Source organism: Corvus hawaiiensis, chromosome 29 (assembly GCF_020740725.1).
Source record: "Corvus hawaiiensis isolate bCorHaw1 chromosome 29, bCorHaw1.pri.cur, whole genome shotgun sequence".
Taxonomy (NCBI): Eukaryota; Metazoa; Chordata; class Aves; order Passeriformes; family Corvidae; genus Corvus; species Corvus hawaiiensis.
Window position 1 is genome coordinate 1,502,998 of NC_063241.1, and position 20,322 is coordinate 1,523,319.

The 20,322-nt window shown below is 69.0% G+C and overlaps 2 protein-coding genes across 2 annotated transcripts; both read left to right on the forward strand.

The window, feature by feature from the left end:
• Positions 1-1,903: 1,903 nt before the first annotated feature.
• On the forward strand, positions 1,904-13,071 carry IGSF9 (immunoglobulin superfamily member 9). The gene is made up of 20 exons (XM_048288443.1): positions 1,904-2,228; positions 2,622-2,813; positions 6,261-6,413; positions 6,542-6,693; positions 6,861-6,978; positions 7,106-7,247; positions 7,372-7,517; positions 7,624-7,766; positions 7,842-7,982; positions 8,060-8,176; positions 8,592-8,742; positions 8,856-8,979; positions 9,053-9,228; positions 9,320-9,570; positions 9,652-9,736; positions 10,099-10,269; positions 10,446-10,491; positions 10,871-12,058; positions 12,547-12,692; positions 12,795-13,071. Exons 1-20 carry the CDS (start codon positions 2,177-2,179, stop codon positions 12,986-12,988), a joined length of 3,888 nt encoding a protein of 1,295 aa, XP_048144400.1. The 5' UTR covers positions 1,904-2,176; the 3' UTR covers positions 12,989-13,071.
• Positions 13,072-16,979: 3,908 nt separating this feature from the next.
• Positions 16,980-20,119, forward strand: TAGLN2 (transgelin 2). Its single transcript, XM_048288611.1, has 5 exons — positions 16,980-17,086; positions 18,981-19,189; positions 19,261-19,435; positions 19,517-19,619; positions 19,698-20,119. Exons 2-5 carry the CDS (start codon positions 18,998-19,000, stop codon positions 19,837-19,839), a joined length of 612 nt encoding a protein of 203 aa, XP_048144568.1. The 5' UTR covers positions 16,980-17,086; positions 18,981-18,997; the 3' UTR covers positions 19,840-20,119.
• The last annotated feature ends 203 nt before the right edge of the window (positions 20,120-20,322 follow it).

The window sequence follows — 20,322 nt, forward strand, 5'->3', positions numbered from 1 at the left end:
TCTTGGCTCCTGGCTCTGAATCCTGGCTTTGGAGTCCTGGCTTTAGGATCCCAGCTCTGCGTCCCAGCTCACGGGTCCCTCAGGGTCCTGGTTCCAGGATCCTGGGGTCTCTCAGGGTCGTGCTTCTGGGTCCCTTGGTGTCCCAGCTCTGAGTTCCAGCTCTGGGGTCTCTCTGGGTCCTGGCTTTGGGGTCCCAACTCTGGGTTCTGGCTCTGGCGTCCTTTGGGATACTCGTTTTGGGGTCTCTTGGGGTCCTGGTTCTGGGGTTGTTCAGGGCCCCAGCTCTGGCCACGGCCGGTTTGGGGTTCCCAGCCCTGTGTGGGGGCTGACATGGGGACAGTGGGGACACAGTGGGGACGATGTGGCCACAGTGGCAGTGCCGGACAGCGGTGTCCAGCCTAAGCTCACGGGAGCACATGGGCCGGAGCGGCCGAAAGCTGCTTACGGCAGAATTATTGCCCTTAACCCTGCTGACTTCACACTGTCCTCAGAGTCCCCTGGGCTCAGGGGGCCAGGCCGGGCCGGGGGGGCTCCATGGACCCCCCACCCCATTCAAGGGGGGCCGGGCTAGGGGGGCATCACCCCAGCACCTCTGCCAGGGCTCCAGTGTGGCTGGTTTGGTGTCACACATCTGGGGTTTGCTCGTCCCTCCATCCCGGCTCCACGCTGGGGACGCCACAGGGATGTCCCCCCTGTCCCCTCCTGTCCCCTCTTGTCCCCTCCTGTCCCCTCCTGTCCCCCCAGCCTGGCGGGCGGCCCAGCTCCGGCTCAGCCCGGGGAATGGGGACATGGCACCAGTGGCTGTCCCCGTGTGGGGACACATTTAGGATGGGATTAGAGAGCGGGAGCTGGGATGGGGAAGGGCGAGCGGGGAGCGCTGGCACAGAGGGCCTGGGACACGCAGAGGGGACAGAGGGGACATGGGGCTGGGCTTGCTTGTCACAGCCCCCAGTGCCACCCACCCGTCCTGTGTCCCGCGGGGGCATCACGTGCCCAAACCCCACCGCAACAGCCACGCACGTGTCCTGTCCATGTCCCATCCATGTGTCCCATCCATGTCCCACCTGTGTGTCCCCTCTTTGACCTGCCACAGTCCCACCCCTGAGTCCCATCTGTGTCCCCCCTCAAACCCGCCTGTGTCCCAGGAGTGTTTTCTCCCCTTGTCCCACCTGCGTGTCCTGCCTGCGTGTCCCATGCATGTCCCTTCTGTGTCCCCTCCATGGTCCCACCCATGTCCCATCTGTGTCCCCTCCATGGTCCCACCCGTGTCCCACCCATGGTCCCACCTGTGTGTCCCACTCGTATGTCCTCCAGCAGTCTCCCCCGTGTGTCCCACTCGTGTGTCCCACCCATGTGTCACCCCTGTGTCCTATTCATGACCCCACGTGTCCCCCCGTCCCCCCCCAGTCCCACCCACGTGTCCCCACCTCTGCTTTGCTCAGTCCCACCAGTGTGTCCCCATATCCCCCCGCCCATGTGTCCCTTTCGTGTGTCCCACATGTGTGCTTCATTCGCGTGTCCTCTCCAACCCCCCCGTGCCCCCCCGTGTCCCCCCCTTTTCTCCCCCCGTGTCCCACCCTATGTCCCACGTGTGTCTCACGCATGTGTCCCACTTGTGTCCTCCCCCTAGGTGCCCCTCCCGAAGCCCCCCGGGCCTCCCCCGGTTCCACCCGTGATCCCCAATGTGTCCCCCCATGTCCCCCTCGCTTTGCCCCCCCATATCCCTCCGTGTCACCCCGTATCCCCCCCGCCCCCCGTCCCCCCGCCGGGTACTACAAATCCCAGCATCCCTCGCTCTCCGATGCCCCGCTCCGCATTGGCCGCCTCTGGAAAAGCCCAGCGGCGGCTTCTGATTGGCTGTCGCCGCGGCAACGGGCGGTGGGGGGCGTGGCCGGGGCGGCCCCTCCCGGCGTCGCGGGTTTGTTTGCGGCCGCCCGGCGGCGGCGGCCGGAGCCGAGCGGACCCGAACGGACCCGAACCGAGCCGGAAAGAGCCGGAAGCGGCCGGAAAGAGCCGAGCGCAGCCGAGCGCGGCCGGCCGGGCATGAGGAGCGGTGGGACGCGGAGCCCCCCGCACCCCCCGCCCGGGGCTGGTGCCCCCGGGGCTGCCCGGCCGAGCCCGCCGGTCCGCCGGCCCCGGTGACGCCGCGGGAGCCGCCGCAGGGGGGGCCTGGGCTATGCGGTGGTGGCTGCGCGCCGCCGTCCTCAGCCTGCTCGCCGGAGCCGGGGGTGAGGGGCCGCCCCGGGGAGCGGGGGGGGGGCGGCGGGGCCGGTCTGGCCGGTGCCGGGGCGGGGGGCTCGGGGGCGGGGAAAAGGTCCCGGTGCGTTCCGGTGTGTCCCGGCGGGACCGGTCTAGCCGGTGCCGGGTCCCAGGGAGGCGGGAGCAGGCTGGGGACAGCGGGGGCGGGGGGCTCCGGGGGCGGGAGGAAGGTCCCGGTGTGTCCCGGTGTGTCGCGGTGGGATCGGTCTGGCCAGCGCCGGGTCCTGGGGAGGCGGGAGCGGGGGGTTCCGGGGGCAGGGGAAGGGTCCCGCTGTGTCCCGGTGTGTCCCGTGCCGTCCCGCCCCCGTCCCGGTTCATGCCGGTGTGTCCCGTCTCACCCGTGCCCGGGGCCGGTCCCGCAGGCAGCGGCCGGAGCGAGCCCCGGGCCGTGGTGGGGCGCGTCGGGGGCAGCGCGCTGCTGGGCTGCGGGCTCCTGGGCGCACACGAGGCGCGCCCGCCGCTCTACGTGATCGAGTGGGTCCGCTTCGGCTTCGTCCTCCCCATCTTCATCAAGTTCGGGCTCTACTCGCCACGCGTGGACCCCGAGTACGCGGGTGAGTCGCAGGGACCGGGCGGGCAGGGGGTCCCGGGGGTCCCCGTGGGGTGTCCCGTGTCCCCACTCACTGTAGATGGGTCCCACCGGGTGCTGCTGCTGTTGGACCACCTTAATCCGACTCTCGGGGAAGTGGGGGGCTCTCCCAGGGGTCTCGGGGGGCGGGAAGGGATGGTGAGGAGCCAGGGAGGTCCCTGCAGCAGGTGAATCCCCATCCCCATCCCCAGGGATGGCAGGAGAGATGGGAGTCCCCAGCTGGCAGAGGGGACGCAGATCCCTGCCCAGCCTGGCAGCAGGAACGATCCCCACAGGGCAAAATGTGGGAGAATCCCCCCAGCCCACCCCCGTGGCCTCTGGCTGCTGGGGCATCTCCCGCAGGGCGGGACGGCCGAGTGCCCGGCACTGCTCTGGCCGTGTCACCCTGGGCCGGTGCCACCGGGGTGCCCCGTGCCGGGGGCTGTGGGCGCTGCCTCGGCCCGTGCGGGTCGCCTGAAGGTTGAGGCTGGGGAGGGGATTTCGGGGGAGCTGCTAATTGGAGCAAAGCTGGGCCGGGGACTGGCTGAGCGTGGGAGGGGGATATTCGCTGCTTTACCGGGTATTTAAAGTGAGTGGTGGCAGAGCCAGAGGAATCGCAGCGCGAGGATCCCTGCGAGCAGGGAGGAGAAGGCCACAGGAGTGTCCCCTGGGCATGGGGAGGGCTGGCAGCCCGTGGGGGATTTGGGCTGAGCCCAACCCCGACGTTCTGTGCCAGCCACACACCAAAATCCCTGATCCGACCCTTCCTCGGGGGACAGGATCATTCCCGGATCAGGACCCAATCCCTGTTGCCACAATTGTCCCGTGCCTAAAAATCCCCTGGGTAGGGACAGCCACTCTCCTGCTGCCCCTTCCCTGGCCAAACGGGAGGGCACGGATTTTGGGAGACGCCTGGGGACGCTTTCAGCAGCTCCGACTTGGCTCTGAGGAACCAGCGGTGACAACGAAGCCCCGGGCCAGGACAAGGCACCTGCTCTGCCGGGAGGCCTGGGCTGGGCTCCTGTTACCTGAGCGCCGAGGGGCCCCGGGGCTGCCGCAGCTCCGGTTACCCGGGAAGGAGCTGGCAGCGTCCCGCCCGCAGCCCCCCCTCCCCGTGTCCCCTCGTCCCCGCCGCCAGCGCGGCCCCGGGGGCTGCGGGAGCAGATTGGGATCAGGGCTGGGGGAAGGGGCTGGTGGCTGGAATGAGGGCGAGGTGGGTGGGCAGGGGGGCTGGCGGCCGTCGCCATGGCAGCGGGGCGGCTTGTTTTCCATCCGCCGGGAAGGGATGGGTGCAGGGAAGGGCAGGGCCGGTGGGCGCAGGGCGTCGCCAGCCCCCTCTCTCCAGGTGGATCAGATCAGGTGTCACCCAGAGGGGCCACGGCTGTCACCAGTGTCCCTCCTGGGGGGATCTGGGGCGTCCTGGGAATAGGGTGGGCTGCAGCTGCCTCTGTGACAGCGCTTGGGGGATGGGGTCGGCTCTCCCCTGGGTGCCACCGCCACCCACGGTGCCATGGGCCGCTATCGCCTGCCCTGCAGCAGGGTCGGTGGTCTCTGGCCTGGCTCAGACCCCCCCCCTCCCCGGCTCTGGCCGCGTGGCGGGGGCTGCAGACCCCTTTGTGTCCCCCGCACCCCTTTGTGTCCCGCTGAATGTCGGTTGCCAGGCGCGGGGGGATGCTGGGCCACAGGGTTTTGTTTTTGCAGGGCGGTGGAGGAGGAGGAGGGGGCTGGGGCCGGCACGGGGGGGATTAGGGGGAGGCTGAGGGGCGTCCCCAGGCCACTCTGATCCCTTCCAAAGGGACCTTTGTTCGGGAGCCGGCTGCTCCCGCCGTGCCTGGGGCTGGGGGCTGGCAGCTGCTGGCAGGGCCGGGCTTCCCAGAGCTTCCCAGAGCTTCCCAAAGCTGTCCCACTTCCCAGGGCCCGGCGTGGGAGCCGGGTCTGGGGTGAAGGCCGGCGGACCCCTCGTCCCACAGCTGTGAGGTGAAGGCAGAGGGGTGGGAGACAGCTCTGGGCGCTGTGGGAAGGGTTTGCACGTTTGTGTGCGGGCTTCGCACAGCTCGCGGTGGATCCTGTCCCTCAGCCTCGGTGCCCAAACCCGCCTGCCCAGCTCCTGCCACTCCTCCTCATCCTTGTCGGGCTCGTCTGGTGGGACACAGAATCTGGTGGGACACGGAATCCCAATCCCGCTGCCAGCAGTGCCAGCCGGGACTCCTCGGGCAGTGCGTGGGGACTGTCTGTGACACCGGGCAGAGCTGGCAGCGGGGTTCCCCAAAACTTCCTGTGTTGGGAACCCGTTGGGAACTGCCGGTCCTGGGATGCTGATGGAGCATCGTGGGCTGTTCTGGCGCTTCCAGTGCCGGGGCTGTGTCCCTACCGTGGTGTCCCGGGAGCAAGGTCACCTGGCATGGGCCGGGGGTGCCCGGGGGGGGAGTGCCGGGGCAGAGGGTGCTGGGGTGATGGATGCCCGGGGAAGGGGGTGCTCCAGGCAGGGGGTGCCTGGGGAAGGGGGTGCTCAGGACAGTGGACGCCCAGGGAAGGCGGTGCCCGGGACAGGGGGTGCCCGGGATGGTGGGTGCCCAGGCTGGGAGTGTCCGGGACAGGGGGTGCTCGGGCCGGTGGGTGCCGCTGGCCGCACACCCCGGCCTGGGCTGAGCCAATTGCCCGCTGCACCCTGAGCCGATTATGGCTCTGATAATAGCCCGGGGGATTAACGGGCTGCGCCCGCTCTCGCTTCGGCTCTTATCCCTCTCCTCATCAAAGAGGCCGCGGGGCGTGGGGCTGGCGCGGGGCGAGGACCCCACGGCCTGGGGGATCCCCGGTCACCGTGTGCCCCCGGGGGGCTGCAGAGCTCGTCCCTGCGAGGCGAGCAGGGGCTCACCGTGACCCCCCCGTGCCGCGGGGAGCGGGGCCGGTGCGGAGGTGCCGGGGCTTAGCAGGGCTCCTAAGGGTGAGAACGCCGGGGGGGGCTCCCGGGGGGACGCAGCCTTGGGGGAAGGGTCCTTGGGAAGGGGGAAGAGGGGTCGGGGGAGGGCTGTGCAGCTGGAGGGGTGGTGGGACCCGTCCGGCCGGCCGCCGGGAGCGATGCTCGAAGTGCGTGGACCCGCCGTGCTGGGGGACCCCGCCGAGGCCACCCTCCACGGGGGCGGGTGACAGAGCCACTGTCGCCTCCTCTCCGTGGCACCGATGTGTGTAGTGCTGGATGTCGCTGTGCCCAACCTCTGGCACCGCCGTTCCCAGCCCCCCGTGGTGCCAGCGTGGGCGGGCACCCTGGGGAGGGGATGGCCCCAGGGAGGGGGTGACTCGGGAGAGGGTGGCCCCGGGGAGGGGGTGGCCCGAGGAGGGCGTGACCCGGGGAGGGGATGGCCCCGGGGGAGGGTGGCCCGGGCGAGGGGGTGGCCGGGGACTTGGCTGTCCCTGAGCCGCTGCTGTCGCGCAGGTCGAGTGCGGCTGGAGGAAGGTGCCTCGCTCCGCCTGGACCTGCTCCGCGCCGAGGACCAGGGCTGGTACGAGTGCCGGGTGCTCTTCCTCGACCAGCACAGCACCGACGCCGACTTCCAGAACGGCACCTGGATCCACCTTACTGTCAACGGTACCGGCCCGTCCCAGCCCCACCTGCTCTGCCCACATCTCCCAGGGCTGGCACTGGATCCGCTGGGCTTCCACAACCACTTGAGCCAGCTCTGGGGGTGAGGGTTTGGATGTGGATTTGCCTTCCAGCACCCCCCACCTTCCTGGAGACCCCCCCCGCATTCGTGGAGGTGCGGGACCAGGCCGCGCTGAGCCTCACCTGCAGGGCTGTCGGCAACCCCCAGCCTGTTGTCACCTGGAAGAGGAGTGACCTGCCTGTCCAGAGCGGGGACACGGTGCAGGTGAGGACGACAAACCACCAATCACCCCTGTGTGGGGTGTGGGCAGAGTCTTGTGCATGGCTGGAGTGCCCATCCCTGCTGCGGTGGCACCTGCCTGCCGCCACCACCCTGCTCACAGGGCACGTCCCTGTCACTGGGTGGCTGTGCCACAGCTGGTGCTGTTGCAGGTGAGGAACGGGACGCTGAGCATCGCTGCCGTGGAACGTGCCAGCGCGGGCACCTACACGTGCCACGCATCCAGCAAGGAGGGCACTGTCACCCACACCACCCGCGTGCTCGTGCAGGGTAAGGACGGGTGGTCCCCCAGCCCTGCCCCATGGGCTGTGGGCATGGAGGGAGCCACGGCGTGGTTGGTTTTGGGAGCAGCTGGGGCTGTCCCCTGCCCTCACTGCCCCTCTGCCCTGTACCCCAGGGCCTCCCATCATCGTGGTGCCACCCCAGAATGTCACAGTCAACATCTCCCAAGATGCCTTTCTGGCGTGCCAGGCTGAGGCGTACCCAGGGAACCTAACCTACACCTGGTTCCAGGGCAGCAGCAACGTCTTCCACCTCAGGTATGGAAAACCTGGCCCTGAGTGCCTGGGATGGGCTGGATGTGTGGTGGGGGCAAATCCATCACGCCAGGGCAGCAGGGACAGTCCCAACTCAGGCACTCACCGCTGTCCCCTCCCCTCCCAGCCACCTCCAGGCTCGTGTCCGTGTCCTGGTGGACGGGAGCCTCCTGCTGCAGCGAACGACCCCGGACGATGCTGGGAAATACACCTGCACCCCCAGCAACGGGCTCTGGAAGCCGCCTTCCGCCTCAGCCTTCATCACAGTGCTCTGTAAGACCCCCCCCCTGCACCCCGGGCCGTGGGGGTCCCTGCTGTGGGGGCTGTGGTGGGAAGGGGGGGTGCCCCAGGGGGACCCCAGCCCTGTGTGTCCCCGCAGACCCAGCGCAGGTGACCACCATGCTCCCTGAGACCCACCTACCCAAGGGCATGCGGGGCGTGATCCGCTGCCCCTCCCGCGCCAACCCCCCCCTGCTCTCCGTCACCTGGACGAGGGATGGGCGCCCGCTGGAGCTGGACAAGGTACGGCTGCTCCCACCCCCCACCACCCTTCCCACCTTCCCAAATCCCTTCTCCTCAGCCGTTCCCCTCTCCCAGCTCCCCGGCTGGTCCGTGCGGCCCGACGGCTCCATCGTCATCGCGACGGGGAACGACGACGCGCTGGGGCTGTACCGCTGCACGCCCTACAACAGCTACGGCACCGCCGGCGAGTCCCGGCCCACGCGCGTCCTGCTGAAGGTGAGGAGCCCCCCGGGGTCCCCTCCCTAGCTCTGCACACACTGCCAAGCCCCCCACGCTGCCCCTCTGCCTTGCAGGACCCTCCCGCCTTCACGGTGCGGCCCAAGGAGGAATATTTCCAGGAGGTGGGCCGGGAGCTGGTGATCCCCTGTGCAGCTCACGGGGATCCCCCCCCCACCATCACCTGGCTGAAGGTAGGGGCTGCTGCTTTGGGGGGTCAGCTGAACCCCTCGGGGATAGAGATTGCTTTTGGTCTCCAGGGCACTGTTCCTGGGGCAGTGTCCTTGTCCCTGCATCACTCCTGGGGCCATGTCCCTGTCCCCACGTCACTCCCAAGGTAGTGTCCCCATCCCATCACTCCTGGGGCAATGTCCCTGTTCCTACGAATGCTGTGGGGTCCCATCACATGGTTCCTGAAGGGCCTCAGGTCACTGCTTGGTGGGCCTCTAAAAAAACAGCAAAACCCTGCCCCTTGGTTTCCAAACCAGCCCCAGGGTGGGGGGTCCTCCTTTTCAAGTGCCCTTGTCCCCGGTGTGGTGGTGTCACCGTCCCAGCCCTGCACGGGGGTGGGCTAGTGGTGGCCCCCATTAGCATGTCCGTGTCCCACAGGTGGGCAGCGTGGGGAAGAGCAGTGCCCAGGTGGACAGGAACAGCAGCCTCGTCCTCCGCCCCCTCATCAAGGAGCAGCACGGAGTCTGGGAGTGCACGGCCACCAACCAGGTGGCCAGTGTCACTGCTGCCACCTCTGTCCACGTGCTGGGTGAGCTGCCCATCACTGGTGGGCTGGGATGGTGCTGGGGTGGGCAATGCAAACCCCACCCTGTGCTGGAAGGGGTGGTCCAAGCCCCCCAGTGTGACTCTGCTGCCCGCCAGGTACCAGCCCCCACGCTGTCACCAACGTCTCTGTGCTCCCGCTGCTGCTGGCAGCCAACATCTCCTGGGAGCCGGGATTTGATGGAGGCTACTTCCAGAGGTTCAGTGTCTGGTACACCCCGCTGTGAGTGCCCACCCACCCTGTGTCCCCCCAAAGGGCCCTCAGCTCTGGGCTCACGGGTCCCCGCTGTCCCCAGGGCGAGGTACCCGCCGCGGGCGCACCACGACTGGGTGTCGCTGTCGGTGCCGGCGGGGGCTCAGCACCTTCTGGTGGAGAACCTGCAGCCGGACACCAGTTACCAGTTCAGCGTCCTGGCCCAGAACAAGCTGGGCAGTGGCCCCTTCAGCCAGATCGTCACCTCCATGCCCAGGGGTAAGGGGAACTCCCCAGAACACCCCTGGTGCCCCCAGACACTCGGGAGGCTCCCATTCCCACCTTGTGCCGGCCTCCGCTTCCTCCCCAGGCTTCCCAGTGACCACAGTGCCTCCGGAGCCGCCGGCCATGACCGTGCACGTCTTCCTGTCCCCACCGCGGGCTCTGACAGCCAACGAGACCGTGCGGGGGGTGCTGCTGCGCTGGGACCCCCCTGCCCACGCCTCGGTGGCCCTGAGCGGGTACGCGCTGGAGCTGCGGCAGGACAAGGGTGGCTGGGAGGTGCTGGAGCGCTCCATCCCCGGCACCAACACCCAGGTGCTGGTGCCAGGGCTCATCAAGGTGAGATCTGGCTGGCTGCTGGGGTGGGTTAGGGCATGGTGGCCACCGTGGCCACGTGGCTCACAGCCCCATGTCATGCAGGACGCCTTCTACGAGTTCCGACTGGTGGCCTTTGCTGGCAGCTACATCAGCGACCCCAGCAACACGGTGAACGTCTCCACGGCAGGTGAGGCTGGGCTGCCACCCTGGGGCAGAAGCTGGAGGTGCAAAGCACCCAAATTCCCAAAGGAGAACCCCCTTCATGCTGCTCCCACCCCCATGTCCCTGCTGGTAAACTGGGGTCAGGGACAGAGCAGGACCCCCAAGGCTAAAGCTGTGGGAACAGCCACGGATCTGCCTTGGCTTCAGCCTCACAAACCAGAGCATCCCTTGTCCTGGTGCCCATGACGGGGGGCACAGGTCCCCCCAGGGGCAGAGCAGCCCTGGTGGGACAAGGGCTGAGGCTTCGCTGTGTCCCTGTGGTGCTGGTGACACGCGGTGACACGAGGGGGGCTGTGCCCGCCTGATGGGGTGCCCTGTGTGTGGCAGGGATGGAGGTGTACCCGTCCCGCACGCAGCTGCCGGAGCTGCTGCCGCAGCCGGTGCTGGCGGGGGTCATCGGGGGGATCTGCTTCCTCAGCGTGGCCGTCATCTTCAGCACTATGGCCGCCTGCATCATGAACCGGCGCCGCGCCGCGCGCGTCCGCAAGCGCCGCCAAGGTATGAGCCGGGGAGCAGGAGGGGACAGGGGACAGGGGATAGGGGACAGGGGACAGGGGACAGGGGACAGGGGACAGGCCAGCCTGGGTGGGGCCCGAGTGGGTGCCGCTGTCTCCTCCTCATCACGTTTTGAGTTGCTCGCTGTGTGATCCCCCTGTGTTCTCATGGCCTTCCAGATCCACCACTCGTCTTCTCCCCCAGCAAGAAGCTTCCACCTCCACAGTAAGTCACACCACGCCATTGCCACGCTCCCTCCCTGTCCTGCCACAGCATTGCCACGCTCCCCTCCCTTCCTGTCCCACTCCTGGCTGTGCCATGTTCCCATCCCTGTCCCTCTCCCTCCATGCCACGCTCCGCCCATCCCACTGCACTCCTCATCATCCCCCTGCCACCGGCTGGGGGCACGGGGACAGCCTGGGGACGGCCACCCCGTGCTGCCACTGACCAAGGGCATTAGGAGCAGGGCGCTGGGGGCAGGGCTCCCCCACGTGCTCCCTCCCGGCAGTTTTGGCTGGAAAAAGGATCGGGAAGCACAGGAGCAGGGCAGTGAGGGCCCGGGAGCACGGCTGGGGGTGCTGCAGCTGCTGCCTCTCCCTTGCAGCAGTGCTCATGGCCCTGGTAGCCCCGACAGCACGGTGAAGCTGAAGCTGCAGCCGTCGCCGTACCGGAGCCTGCACCGGACGCTGCTGTGGGGTGAGAAGGCCGGCACCAGCCTGGGGCTGAGCATCGCCGGTGAGCGCTACCCTGGCTACGAGAGCCACGGCCGGGAGCACGTCCCGCTGGAGCGCATCTGCCGCGGCCCCGACGGGCGCTTCGTGGTGGAGACCGACTCGCAGCCAGAGCCGGACCCTCTGCGGGACCTCCCAGAGCCCTACCACCAGCTGCCCACCGAGGAGGACGAGGAAGAGGAGGAAGAGGATGAGCCCGTGTGGCACAGGGGGGTCTCGCTACGCCCCCAGCCTGCGGGGCAGTCCCGCCGGGGTGCCCGGGCCTCCAGCCACCGCCACGGCCGCTACTTCGGCTACGGCAGCAGCAGCCCCGTGGACGAGGCCGTGGCGTTGAGCATCACCGACGTCAGCCCCGTGGCCTCCGCTGCCGCCACCCTGCCTTACAGCACCGCCCAGGAGCCCCCCGGGCCCCGCCACGGCCCCCCCTGGGACTCGCCGCCCCGCCAGGGCTCCCCCCAGCCGGCCACCGGCCCCTTGGTGTCCCCCGGTCCCCCGGCCGTCAGCGGGATCCTCCAGTACCTCAGCCTGCCCTTCTTCAAGGAGATGTGTGTGGACGGTGACTGGCCCCCCTCAGAGGAGCCGGCGGAGCCCCCCAGTGCCGGCACCGGGCCGGAGCCCCCCGCCAGCCCCCCGCGCGTGGGGCGGACGCTGTGCCCGGACTGCATTGACACAAGTGCCAACGCCACCTCCCTCCCCGCCACCGCCGCGTTCCTCGAGCCCCCCCGGCTGCCCGTGGGCCCCCCCAAGGCCTCTCTGCCCGGCTCCCCCGCCTGGCCCTGCTCCCCCAGCCCCGGGCCTCCCCCCCAGCCCCCCTCCCATCTCCGGACTGAGGCCCCGGGGCGGCCGCCGGACGCTGCGCCCCCGGAGAAGCTCCCGCGGGGCAGCCTGACCAGCCAGAGCAGCGGCCGGGGCAGCGGCTCCTTCCTGCGGCCCCCCTCGCTGGCACCGTCCCTGGGGGGCACCTTCCTGGGCACCCCCCTCGGGGACGGGGGCAGCTGGCACAGCGGGGGCTCGGCAGCGGAGGAGGGACGGGGCAGGACGGATCCTGGCGCCGGGAAGAGGTGAGCCGTGGGCAGGGCGCCGGGATGAGCTCCCGGAGCGTGCGGGGGCAGCTCCGGGCCTGTCCTGGGATGGGGTGTCCTGGCACGGAGCCACCTCCCTGCCTCCCAGCCCTGCAATGCTCTGGGGACACCGCCCCACTGTCCTTGTCCCGAGGGACCACTCCGGTTCTCCCCCAGCATCCCTGCCCGCTCCCCGCTGTGTCCCCACATCCCTCGGGGTGGTGCCCCTGACGCTCATCCCTGGGATCTGACGCCTTGGGATCTGCCCCTGACACCCATCCCTGGGGACCTGTGGCTTGGGGTCTCTCCTGACATTCATCCTTGGGGTCTCGTGCCCATCCCTGCGATCTGGCACCTCGGGGTCTGCCCTGACCTCCATCCCCGGGCTCTCACACCCATCCCCGGGGTCTCACTTTTTGGGGTCTCCCCTGGAGCCCATCCTCGGGGTCTCACGCCCTCGGGCCGTGCCCCTCGCCCCTTCCCCGCAGGAGGAACACCTCCGTGGACGAGAACTACGAGTGGGACGCGGAGTTCGCGCTGGAGTCGGAGCTCCTGGAGGCGCTGCAGCTTTACCGGGGTGCGGCCCCGACCCGGCCCGGCTCCTCCATCGCGCTGCGGGACCTGCAGCGGCACAGTGAGTGCGGCCCCCCCCGCGCCCCCCACCCCCGTGCCCAGGGCCCCGTGGCCGCCCCGGCGGGTGCCGCGGCGGGGCCGGACGCTGCCTGTCTCCCCGCAGAGCTCGGCTCGGCCCCGGTGAGCTCGGTGTCGGCGGAGGCGCTGGGGACGGGGGGTCCCCCGGAGCGCGGCCAAACCCCCCGCCCCGAGGGGCCAGGGGCGCGGCGCCGCAGGGAGGGGGCCCAGCAGCGGCGGCAGCGGGTGGGCGCCCGCGGGTGCTGCTCCGAGCGCTTCGAACTGGCCACGCTGCTCTAGGGACCTCCGGGACCCCCCTGGGACCACCCGGGTCAGGGCTGGAAGGATGGGGCAGGGGGGGTGAATAAAGAGGCGTGAGAGCAGCTCTGGCTCTTGTTGGTGGGGGGCACCCGGCATCCCCAAGGCACGCAGGGTTCTGCCATCTCCCCACTCCTCCTAAACGCCCCCTCCTCGTGCTCCCCGCAGGGCCCGTGACGCCCTTCATCCACCCCCCACCCATCACCACCCACCCCCACCACCACCCCATCTCCCTGCATGCCCCTATATCCCATCTCCACTCCATCCTACACCCCCTCCCCCTCCATCTTCTCGGTGTCCCCCTCCCACCTCGTCCCCGTCCCCGTGCCTTGTGCAGGCTCCCCTCCTATTCTCCCCCCATTCTCCTCTGTCCCCATCTTCCCCTTTCCCTGGCCGCAGCTTCCCATTTCCCCCTCGCATCTTCCCAGCCTCCTCCTATCAATTCCGCCCCCCCCGCCATCGCAGTCTCCCCCACCTTCCTGGTACCCCCCATCTTCCTACTGACCCTCCCTTAGGGACCTAGTGACCCTCCCCCCATGTTCTGGTACCCCCCATCTTCTCAGTGTCCCCCCTATTGGGGTGTCCCCTTATCTTCCTGGCACCCCCCCATCTTATCGGTATCCTCCCCACTGGTGTCCTCCCCATCTTATCCGGGTGCCCGCCATTCCTGTCCCCTCTCCGATGTCCCTGTCCCCTCCCGCTCTCCGCAGCCCCCCCCTCCCCCGTTCCGGTGTCCCTCCCCCGGTTCTCCCCCCGCTCGTCCTCCCCCCACCCTCGGGGGGGCGGGGCCTGGCGGCGGCTCCGCACGCGCGGGAGGGGCGGGGCCCGCGCGCCTCGTGCCCTTATATGGGCATTGCTCGGGAGCGCGTCACGGGGGCGGGGCGGGCCATGACGTCACCGGGGGTCGCGCGTGGGCTCCGGCGCGGGTCACGTCGGGTCGCGGACCGCGGGGTCCCGCCGTGGGTCACCCCCCCTGTCCCCCCATCGCGTCCCCCTTTGTCCCCCTGCCACTCCCACCCCATGTCCCGCCACCACGTGCCCTTGTGTCCCCCTGCCGCGTCCGCCCGTCATGTCTCCCCTGTGTCCCCATCATGTCCCCCTGCCACGTCCACCCCTGTCTCCCCTGTGTCCCCCATCGCTTCCTCCTGTGTCCCCCTGCCACGCCCATCCCATGTTCCCCTGTGTCCCCCATCGCTTCCTCCCGTGTCCCCCTGCCACGCCCATCCCATGTTCCCCTGTGTCCCCATTACTTCCTCCTGTGCCCCCTTGCCATGCCCACTTCATGTCCACCCGTATTCCCCCATGTCCCGCTGCCACGCCCACCCGGTCCCCCTGTGTTCCCATCACGTTCCCCACCACGTCCACCCATGTCCCCGTATCACGTCCCCCTGCCACACCCACCCCATGTCACCCACGTCTCCCATTATGTCCCTCTGTCACGTCCGCCCCGTCCCTTGGTGTCCCCCATCATGTCCCCCTGTGTCCCCCCTACCACTCCCACTTCATGCCCACCCCATGTCCCCATCACATCCTCCTGCCATGCCCACCCCATATCCCCCCATCGGGCCCCCTTTGTTCCTCTGCCACACCCACTCCTGTGCCCCCATGTCCCCCCATCGTGTCCCCCTGTGATGTCCACCCCGTGTCCCCGTGCCTGTCACCCATTGTCTCCTGGCCCTGCCCCACATCACACCATGCCCCCTGCTCTGCCCTTGTGTCCCTCATCCTGCCCTATATCCCTGTCTGAGTTTGTCCCCAAGGTCCCCTCCCCACTGTGTCTGCTGTATCAGCCCCCCCCGTGTCCTTTGGGGGTCCTGCCTGGGACCCCCACATTGTCCCCACCTGTGTCCCCCCACAACAGTGCCTTGTGACACCCCCTCACCTCCATATGGTCGCCAGCCTTGTCCCCCTGACTCCTGCCCTGTGCTACCCCTGGGGGTCCTGTCCCCAGATCACCCCCTGTGTCCCCTGGCTGAGTCCTTCCAGGATCCTGCCCCAGCGTCGCTATTCCTGTCACCCGGGTCCCTTGGGACCTTCCCCCTCCTGCTCCCCCCCTCTGTGGGTCCTGTCCCCTGTGTCACCTCTGAATCTCCTGCGTTGTCACCCCAGGTCCTGCCACTGTGCCACCCCATTCCTGGCACCCCGAACCCTGTCCCTGTTCCTGCACCTCTCTGTCACCCCCTGACCTTGTTCCCCCCATGTCACCCCTGTCCCATTGGTCACCCCAACGTGCCACTCCCTGCCCTGGTCCCCTCCTCCATGTGTCCCCCACCCATGTCACCAAAGCCACAGGAAACACCACCCAAAATCCCCAGGGGACACCCACAACCCTTGAAGGGTTAAAGTGACAACACACACTCCACCCTGTGGCACCCATAGGTGCGGGAGGGGTTCAGGGAGGGTAAGGGGACACTTCTGGGCTGGTCCGCAGCAGGATGGTGCCATCACATCTGAGCTCTGGTGGCACCACAGCCGAGCTCCGGTGGCACCTCGGCTGGGCTGGGGCCGGCGGGTGCCAATTTGGGTGCTGAGGGGTGGGTGGGGTGACGGGGACACTGCAGCAGTGGCCCTGCCACCGGTTCTGGAGGCGGCCGGTGGCCTTGAGCCGAGGTTTTGTTTGTTGTTTTGGTCGTGCTTCCCATGGAGACGGGACTTGTGCAAACGCCATCAACTCTCCCGGCGCCACCAGGGACACTGCGGGTGCTGGGGAGGCCACGTCCTCCCCCCGACCCTGAGCTGTCCCCCTGCCATCAGAGTCAGGCCCTGGTTGTCCCCATCATCGTCACAACAGGGCCCTGGCACTCACCACGTGCCAATGTGGGCATTCTGTCCCCTGGGCATTGTCCCCATCACAGCCTGGTGCCTTACTGCCACCATGCCAGGTTTTGTCACCACAACCACTGTCCCCACCAAAATCCTCAGGGGGGTTATGGCCAGCCTGTTCCCATCATGGTCACTCTGTCCCTGCTACTGCAGGGACACTGTCCCTACCAAAGCCACTCTGTCCCCATGTGGCTCCCGTGTCCCCCTGCTACCATGGCCCCCCTGTCCCCACGGCCCCCCTGTCCCCACTGCAGCCATTCATGCCCCACCCCAACCATCCCACCACAGCCATGCTCTCCCCACACAGCCCCGTGTCTGCCTGTCACCATGGCCACTGTGACCCCACAACAGCCACCCCATCCTCACCTCAGCCACCACAGCCACCCTGTGTGACACTGTCACCACAGTCACCCTGTGCTCGCCTCAGCCACCACAGCCACCCTGTCCCCACACAGTCCCCGTGTCCCCCTGCCACCACAGTCACTCTGTCCTTTCCACAATCCCTGCCACTATGGTCAGCCTGTCCCCACCACAGCCACCCCATCCTTACCTTGGCCACCAGAGCCACCTTGTCCCCATGCAGCCCCTGTGCCCCCCTGCCACCACAGCTGCCTTGTCCTCACACAGCTGCTGTCCCTCTGCCATCACAGCCCCCGTGTACCCACCACAGCCACACTGTCCCTCCCACAACCCCTGTATCCCCCCTGTGGCCACCCTGTCCCCACCGTGGCCATTCTGTCCCCACCATGACTACCCTGTCCCCAGCACGGCCACCGCAGCCAGTCTGTCCCCACACAGCCACTGTATCCCGCTGCCACCATGGACACCCTGTTCCCACCATAACTGCTGTGTCCCCACCATGACCACCTCATCTTCACCTCAGCAACGGTGTCCCCACACAATCCCTTTGTCCACTTGCCACCATGGCTACCCTGTCTTCATCTTGAGCACCACAGCTACTCTGTCCCTACCATGACCGCCTTGTCCCCACCACAGCCACTCTGTCCCCACGCAAGCCCCCATGTTCCCCTGCCCCCCCCGTGTCCACCTCCTGGGGCGGGGCTGCCCCGGGGCGCGGTGGCGGCTCGGTCCCAGCCCTGGCCGCGGCCCCGGCGGATCCCGCCCTGGGGGCGGGCGGTGCCGGGCGGTCCCGGGCGGTCCCGGGCCGCCCCCGGCCGCGGTGACATCAGCCGTGAAAAGGGCGCGGGCGGCGGCATCCGGCACTGCCGCCCCGGGAGCGCGGGACCGGCGCCGCAGGTAGGGAGGGGCTGGCACCGGGCACCGGGCGCAGGTGGGCACATGATGAACCGGGATGGCACCGGGCACCGGGAGCGACACGGGCACCGGGACGGAGATGCGGACAGGGACAGCGACAGGGGCGGAGATGGGGACCGGCTCGGGACCGGTCACTCAGCCCCCGGGGCACGCTCGGTGTCCCCCGGGGTGTCCCCCCGCCTGCCCCGGTAGCGGTTGCGGCCGGACCGCGCCCGCGGAGCCGCCGGGACACGCGGCCGCGCCCGGGAAACGGGACCGGGGTGCGGCTTCCGGCCCCGCCGCGGAGGGAGCCCCGGGGCGCGCCCGCAGGGCTGGCTCCGGTCCCCTCCCCGGCGGCCCCGAGGTGGCCGTGTCCCTGCCGGGTCCTCTTCCCGCTGGGTCCGGGGAGCTCTGGGGACCCCAGGGTGGTCGTGCCCTGGGCGTAGCCCCTCCCTGCTGTTCCCGGGGTGTGTCGCGAGTCCCCAGGGTGGCCCTGTGCTGGCTGAGGTCCCCTGCCTGATGGCACTAGGGGGTCTCGGGGGTCTCCAGGGTGGCTCGGTCCCAGCGCGGCTGGGTACAGTCCCCTCCCTGCCAGCCGTAGGAGAGAGCTCAGGGGTGCTCGGGCTGTCTCTGGGAACCCCCGGGTGGCTGCCCCGGAACTGGGACCCCCGCTGCCCCCACGATAGCCGGAGGGTCCCTAGGCCCGGCCGGGCTGGGCGCAGTCCCCTCCCGCGGGGTCCGGAGGTCGCCGGGGCAGCAGGGCTGGGTCCGAGTGTGTCACCCTCCCGGCTGGGCAAGCCCCGGCTGGGTCGGGAAATGATCCCAGTTCCAGCTGCTCTTTGTTTCCCAAGCGTTGGCCCCCGGCCGGGCGCTCCCCACGCCACTCCTCGAAGGGTCCTCATGCCCCAGGCCTCGCCCCGGAGACCCCCACTGTGCCCAAGGCTTTGGATCTGGGGGGCACCCGGGCGGGGTTGTTTTTCCTCCTGTCCCTAAGAGTGGCTGCTCCTGGTGACAGGACCCCTGAGCCTGAAGCCAGGTGTGTGACAGGGGCGAGCTCTGCCCCGAGCTGAGCCTGGCACTCCCGGCTGTGGGCTGGGCAGACCCCGGGCAGCAGCTGCCACATGATCCCAGCTGGGATAGGGACACCGGGGCAGGCAGGGCCACCAGCACATGCTCCGGGTTCTGAGTGCCCCCAAATGCCAGGGGCACAGGACGAAGCATGGGGGAGACGCACGAGTGGGCAGCCCCATGTGCCCACCACACGACACTGGTGGGCAGAGGGGACACAGAGACTCCGGGAGCTTGGGACACCCCAGCTGTATGGGCAGGGCTGCTCTGCGCACAACCACGTTGGCACAACCTCCATTATCTTCACCATGTGTGGCACCGCTCCAGTGGCACCTTGGTACAGGCAGAACCTGGCCAGGGGTGAGGTCCGGCTGCCCCGCCGGGGTGGGGACACTGCCGCCATCGGCCCTGGCCCCCGCGCTCCTACGCCAGTCCCGGATCTGGCTCCAGGCCCGAGCAAACGGGCGAGCTCTGCAAACAAGCTCCGACCGGCCCCCGGTGCCTGCCAAGTCCGTGCACGGCGGCGGGGCCGAGCCGCAGGATGGAGATGCTCGGAGCGGAGTCCGGTCGGACACAGGGGGGCTGCAGTGCTGCCCACCCTGCCTGGGGAACAGTTACCCCTTGGGTGGGCATAGACCCGGTGCCCGCTCCCGGCCAGCTGGGCAGGAAGAGGGCAGAGCCTGGGCAGCGCCTGGCACGGGTGATAAGGCTCTGCACCGGACATCCAGGCAGGATGGGGCTCTGCCACACCGAGGTCACGGGGCCCGCTCTGTCCCATTTTGGGTGCCCCAGTGGCACCAGAGCCACTGACAGGGTCCTGTCTCTGCAGACCCCCCTGCTGTCAGCATGGCAAACCGGGGCCCGTCGTACGGGCTGAGCCGGGAGGTGCAGCAGAAGATTGACCGGCAGTATGACCCCGAGCTGGAGCAGGTGCTGGTGCGCTGGATCCTGGCACAGTGTGGTGGCGATGGCGGCAGTGCAGTGGCACAGCCAGCACCTGGCAGGGACGGCTTCCAGCAGTGGCTGAAGGATGGCACAGTGAGTACCCCTGGGGCCAGCTGGGATAGGGGTGACCGCGCTGCACATCTGACCCCTGTCCCTGCGTGCAGGTGCTGTGCCGGCTCATCAACAGCCTCCACCCGCGGGGACAAGCGCCTGTGGCGAAAATCCAGGCATCGGCCATGGCCTTCAAGCAGATGGAGCAGATCTCGCAGTTCCTGCAGGCGGCCGAGCGCTACGGCATCGCGGCCACCGACATCTTCCAGACTGTGGATCTCTGGGAAGGTGAGTGACCTGGTGGCCGTGGGTGGGGACACAGCAGGGACAGGGACTGGGACAAAGCTGAGCCTGCTTTGGGTCTTCCAGGGAAGAACATGGCGTGTGTGCAGAGGACCCTGATGAACCTGGGCAGCCTGGCCGTGGCCAAGGGCGATGGGCTCTTCGTGGGAGACCCCAACTGGTTCCCCAAGTAGGTGGGGGGTGCTGGAGGGGGAGGAGGCTGGGCTGTGGAGTGCTGTGGGGATGCTGACACCCCCTGTGCCCGCAGGAAGTCACAGGAGAACCGGCGTGTCTTCTCCGAGGACAAGCTGAAGGAGGGGCAGAGCGTCATCGGGCTGCAGATGGGCACCAACCGGGGCGCCTCGCAGGCCGGCATGACGGGCTACGGGATGCCCCGCCAGATCCTCTGAGTCCTCCCGGGCCCCCCAGGCCTCTGCCTGCCAGAGGCCCCCCCCAGACTGCCTTAACCCCCGCCGTGGACCAGCCGGGTGCCCCCCGGCCCGGGCAGATGCCCCCCCGCCAGTTTTGTCAGGACCAAAGTCATTTTTTATTATTATTATTTGGCTGGGTGGGGGCGGCGCTGCTGCGCCCACCCCCCCTTCCCGCAGTGCCTTTGGGGGCTGCTGCAGGGCCCCCCCAGTGTGTTGGGGACCAATCCCTGTGCCCAATAAATGGCTCCTCTTCTTTCCAGGCCTGGATGGTCGTGATTTGGGGTTGGGGGAGGGCGGGGGGGCTCCTGCCGGGATACAAGGGGGGATCCTGGGGTGGATGGGCGGGACTTCGGTCTGGGGTCGCAGGGTCCCCACGCCCTCGGCGGCAACAGCCACGTGGAGGGGCGGGGCCACAGCCCAGGGGCGTGGCTTGGGGCGTGGTCAGGAGGGACCGGGCAGGGC

Excerpts from the sequence above, each read along its gene's own strand:
- IGSF9 (XM_048288443.1), top strand. The coding sequence starts at position 2,177 with ATGCGGTGGTGGCTGCGCGCCGCCGTCCTCAGCCTGCTCGCCGGAGCC. Across the intron at positions 6,414-6,541 it reads GATCCACCTTACTGTCAACG|CACCCCCCACCTTCCTGGAG; the intron begins GTACCGGCCCGT and ends TTTGCCTTCCAG. Across the intron at positions 6,694-6,860 it reads AGAGCGGGGACACGGTGCAG|GTGAGGAACGGGACGCTGAG; the intron begins GTGAGGACGACA and ends GTGCTGTTGCAG.
- TAGLN2 (XM_048288611.1), top strand. The coding sequence starts at position 18,998 with ATGGCAAACCGGGGCCCGTCGTACGGGCTGAGCCGGGAGGTGCAGCAG. Across the intron at positions 19,190-19,260 it reads AGTGGCTGAAGGATGGCACA|GTGCTGTGCCGGCTCATCAA; the intron begins GTGAGTACCCCT and ends CCCTGCGTGCAG. Across the intron at positions 19,620-19,697 it reads GACCCCAACTGGTTCCCCAA|GAAGTCACAGGAGAACCGGC; the intron begins GTAGGTGGGGGG and ends CTGTGCCCGCAG.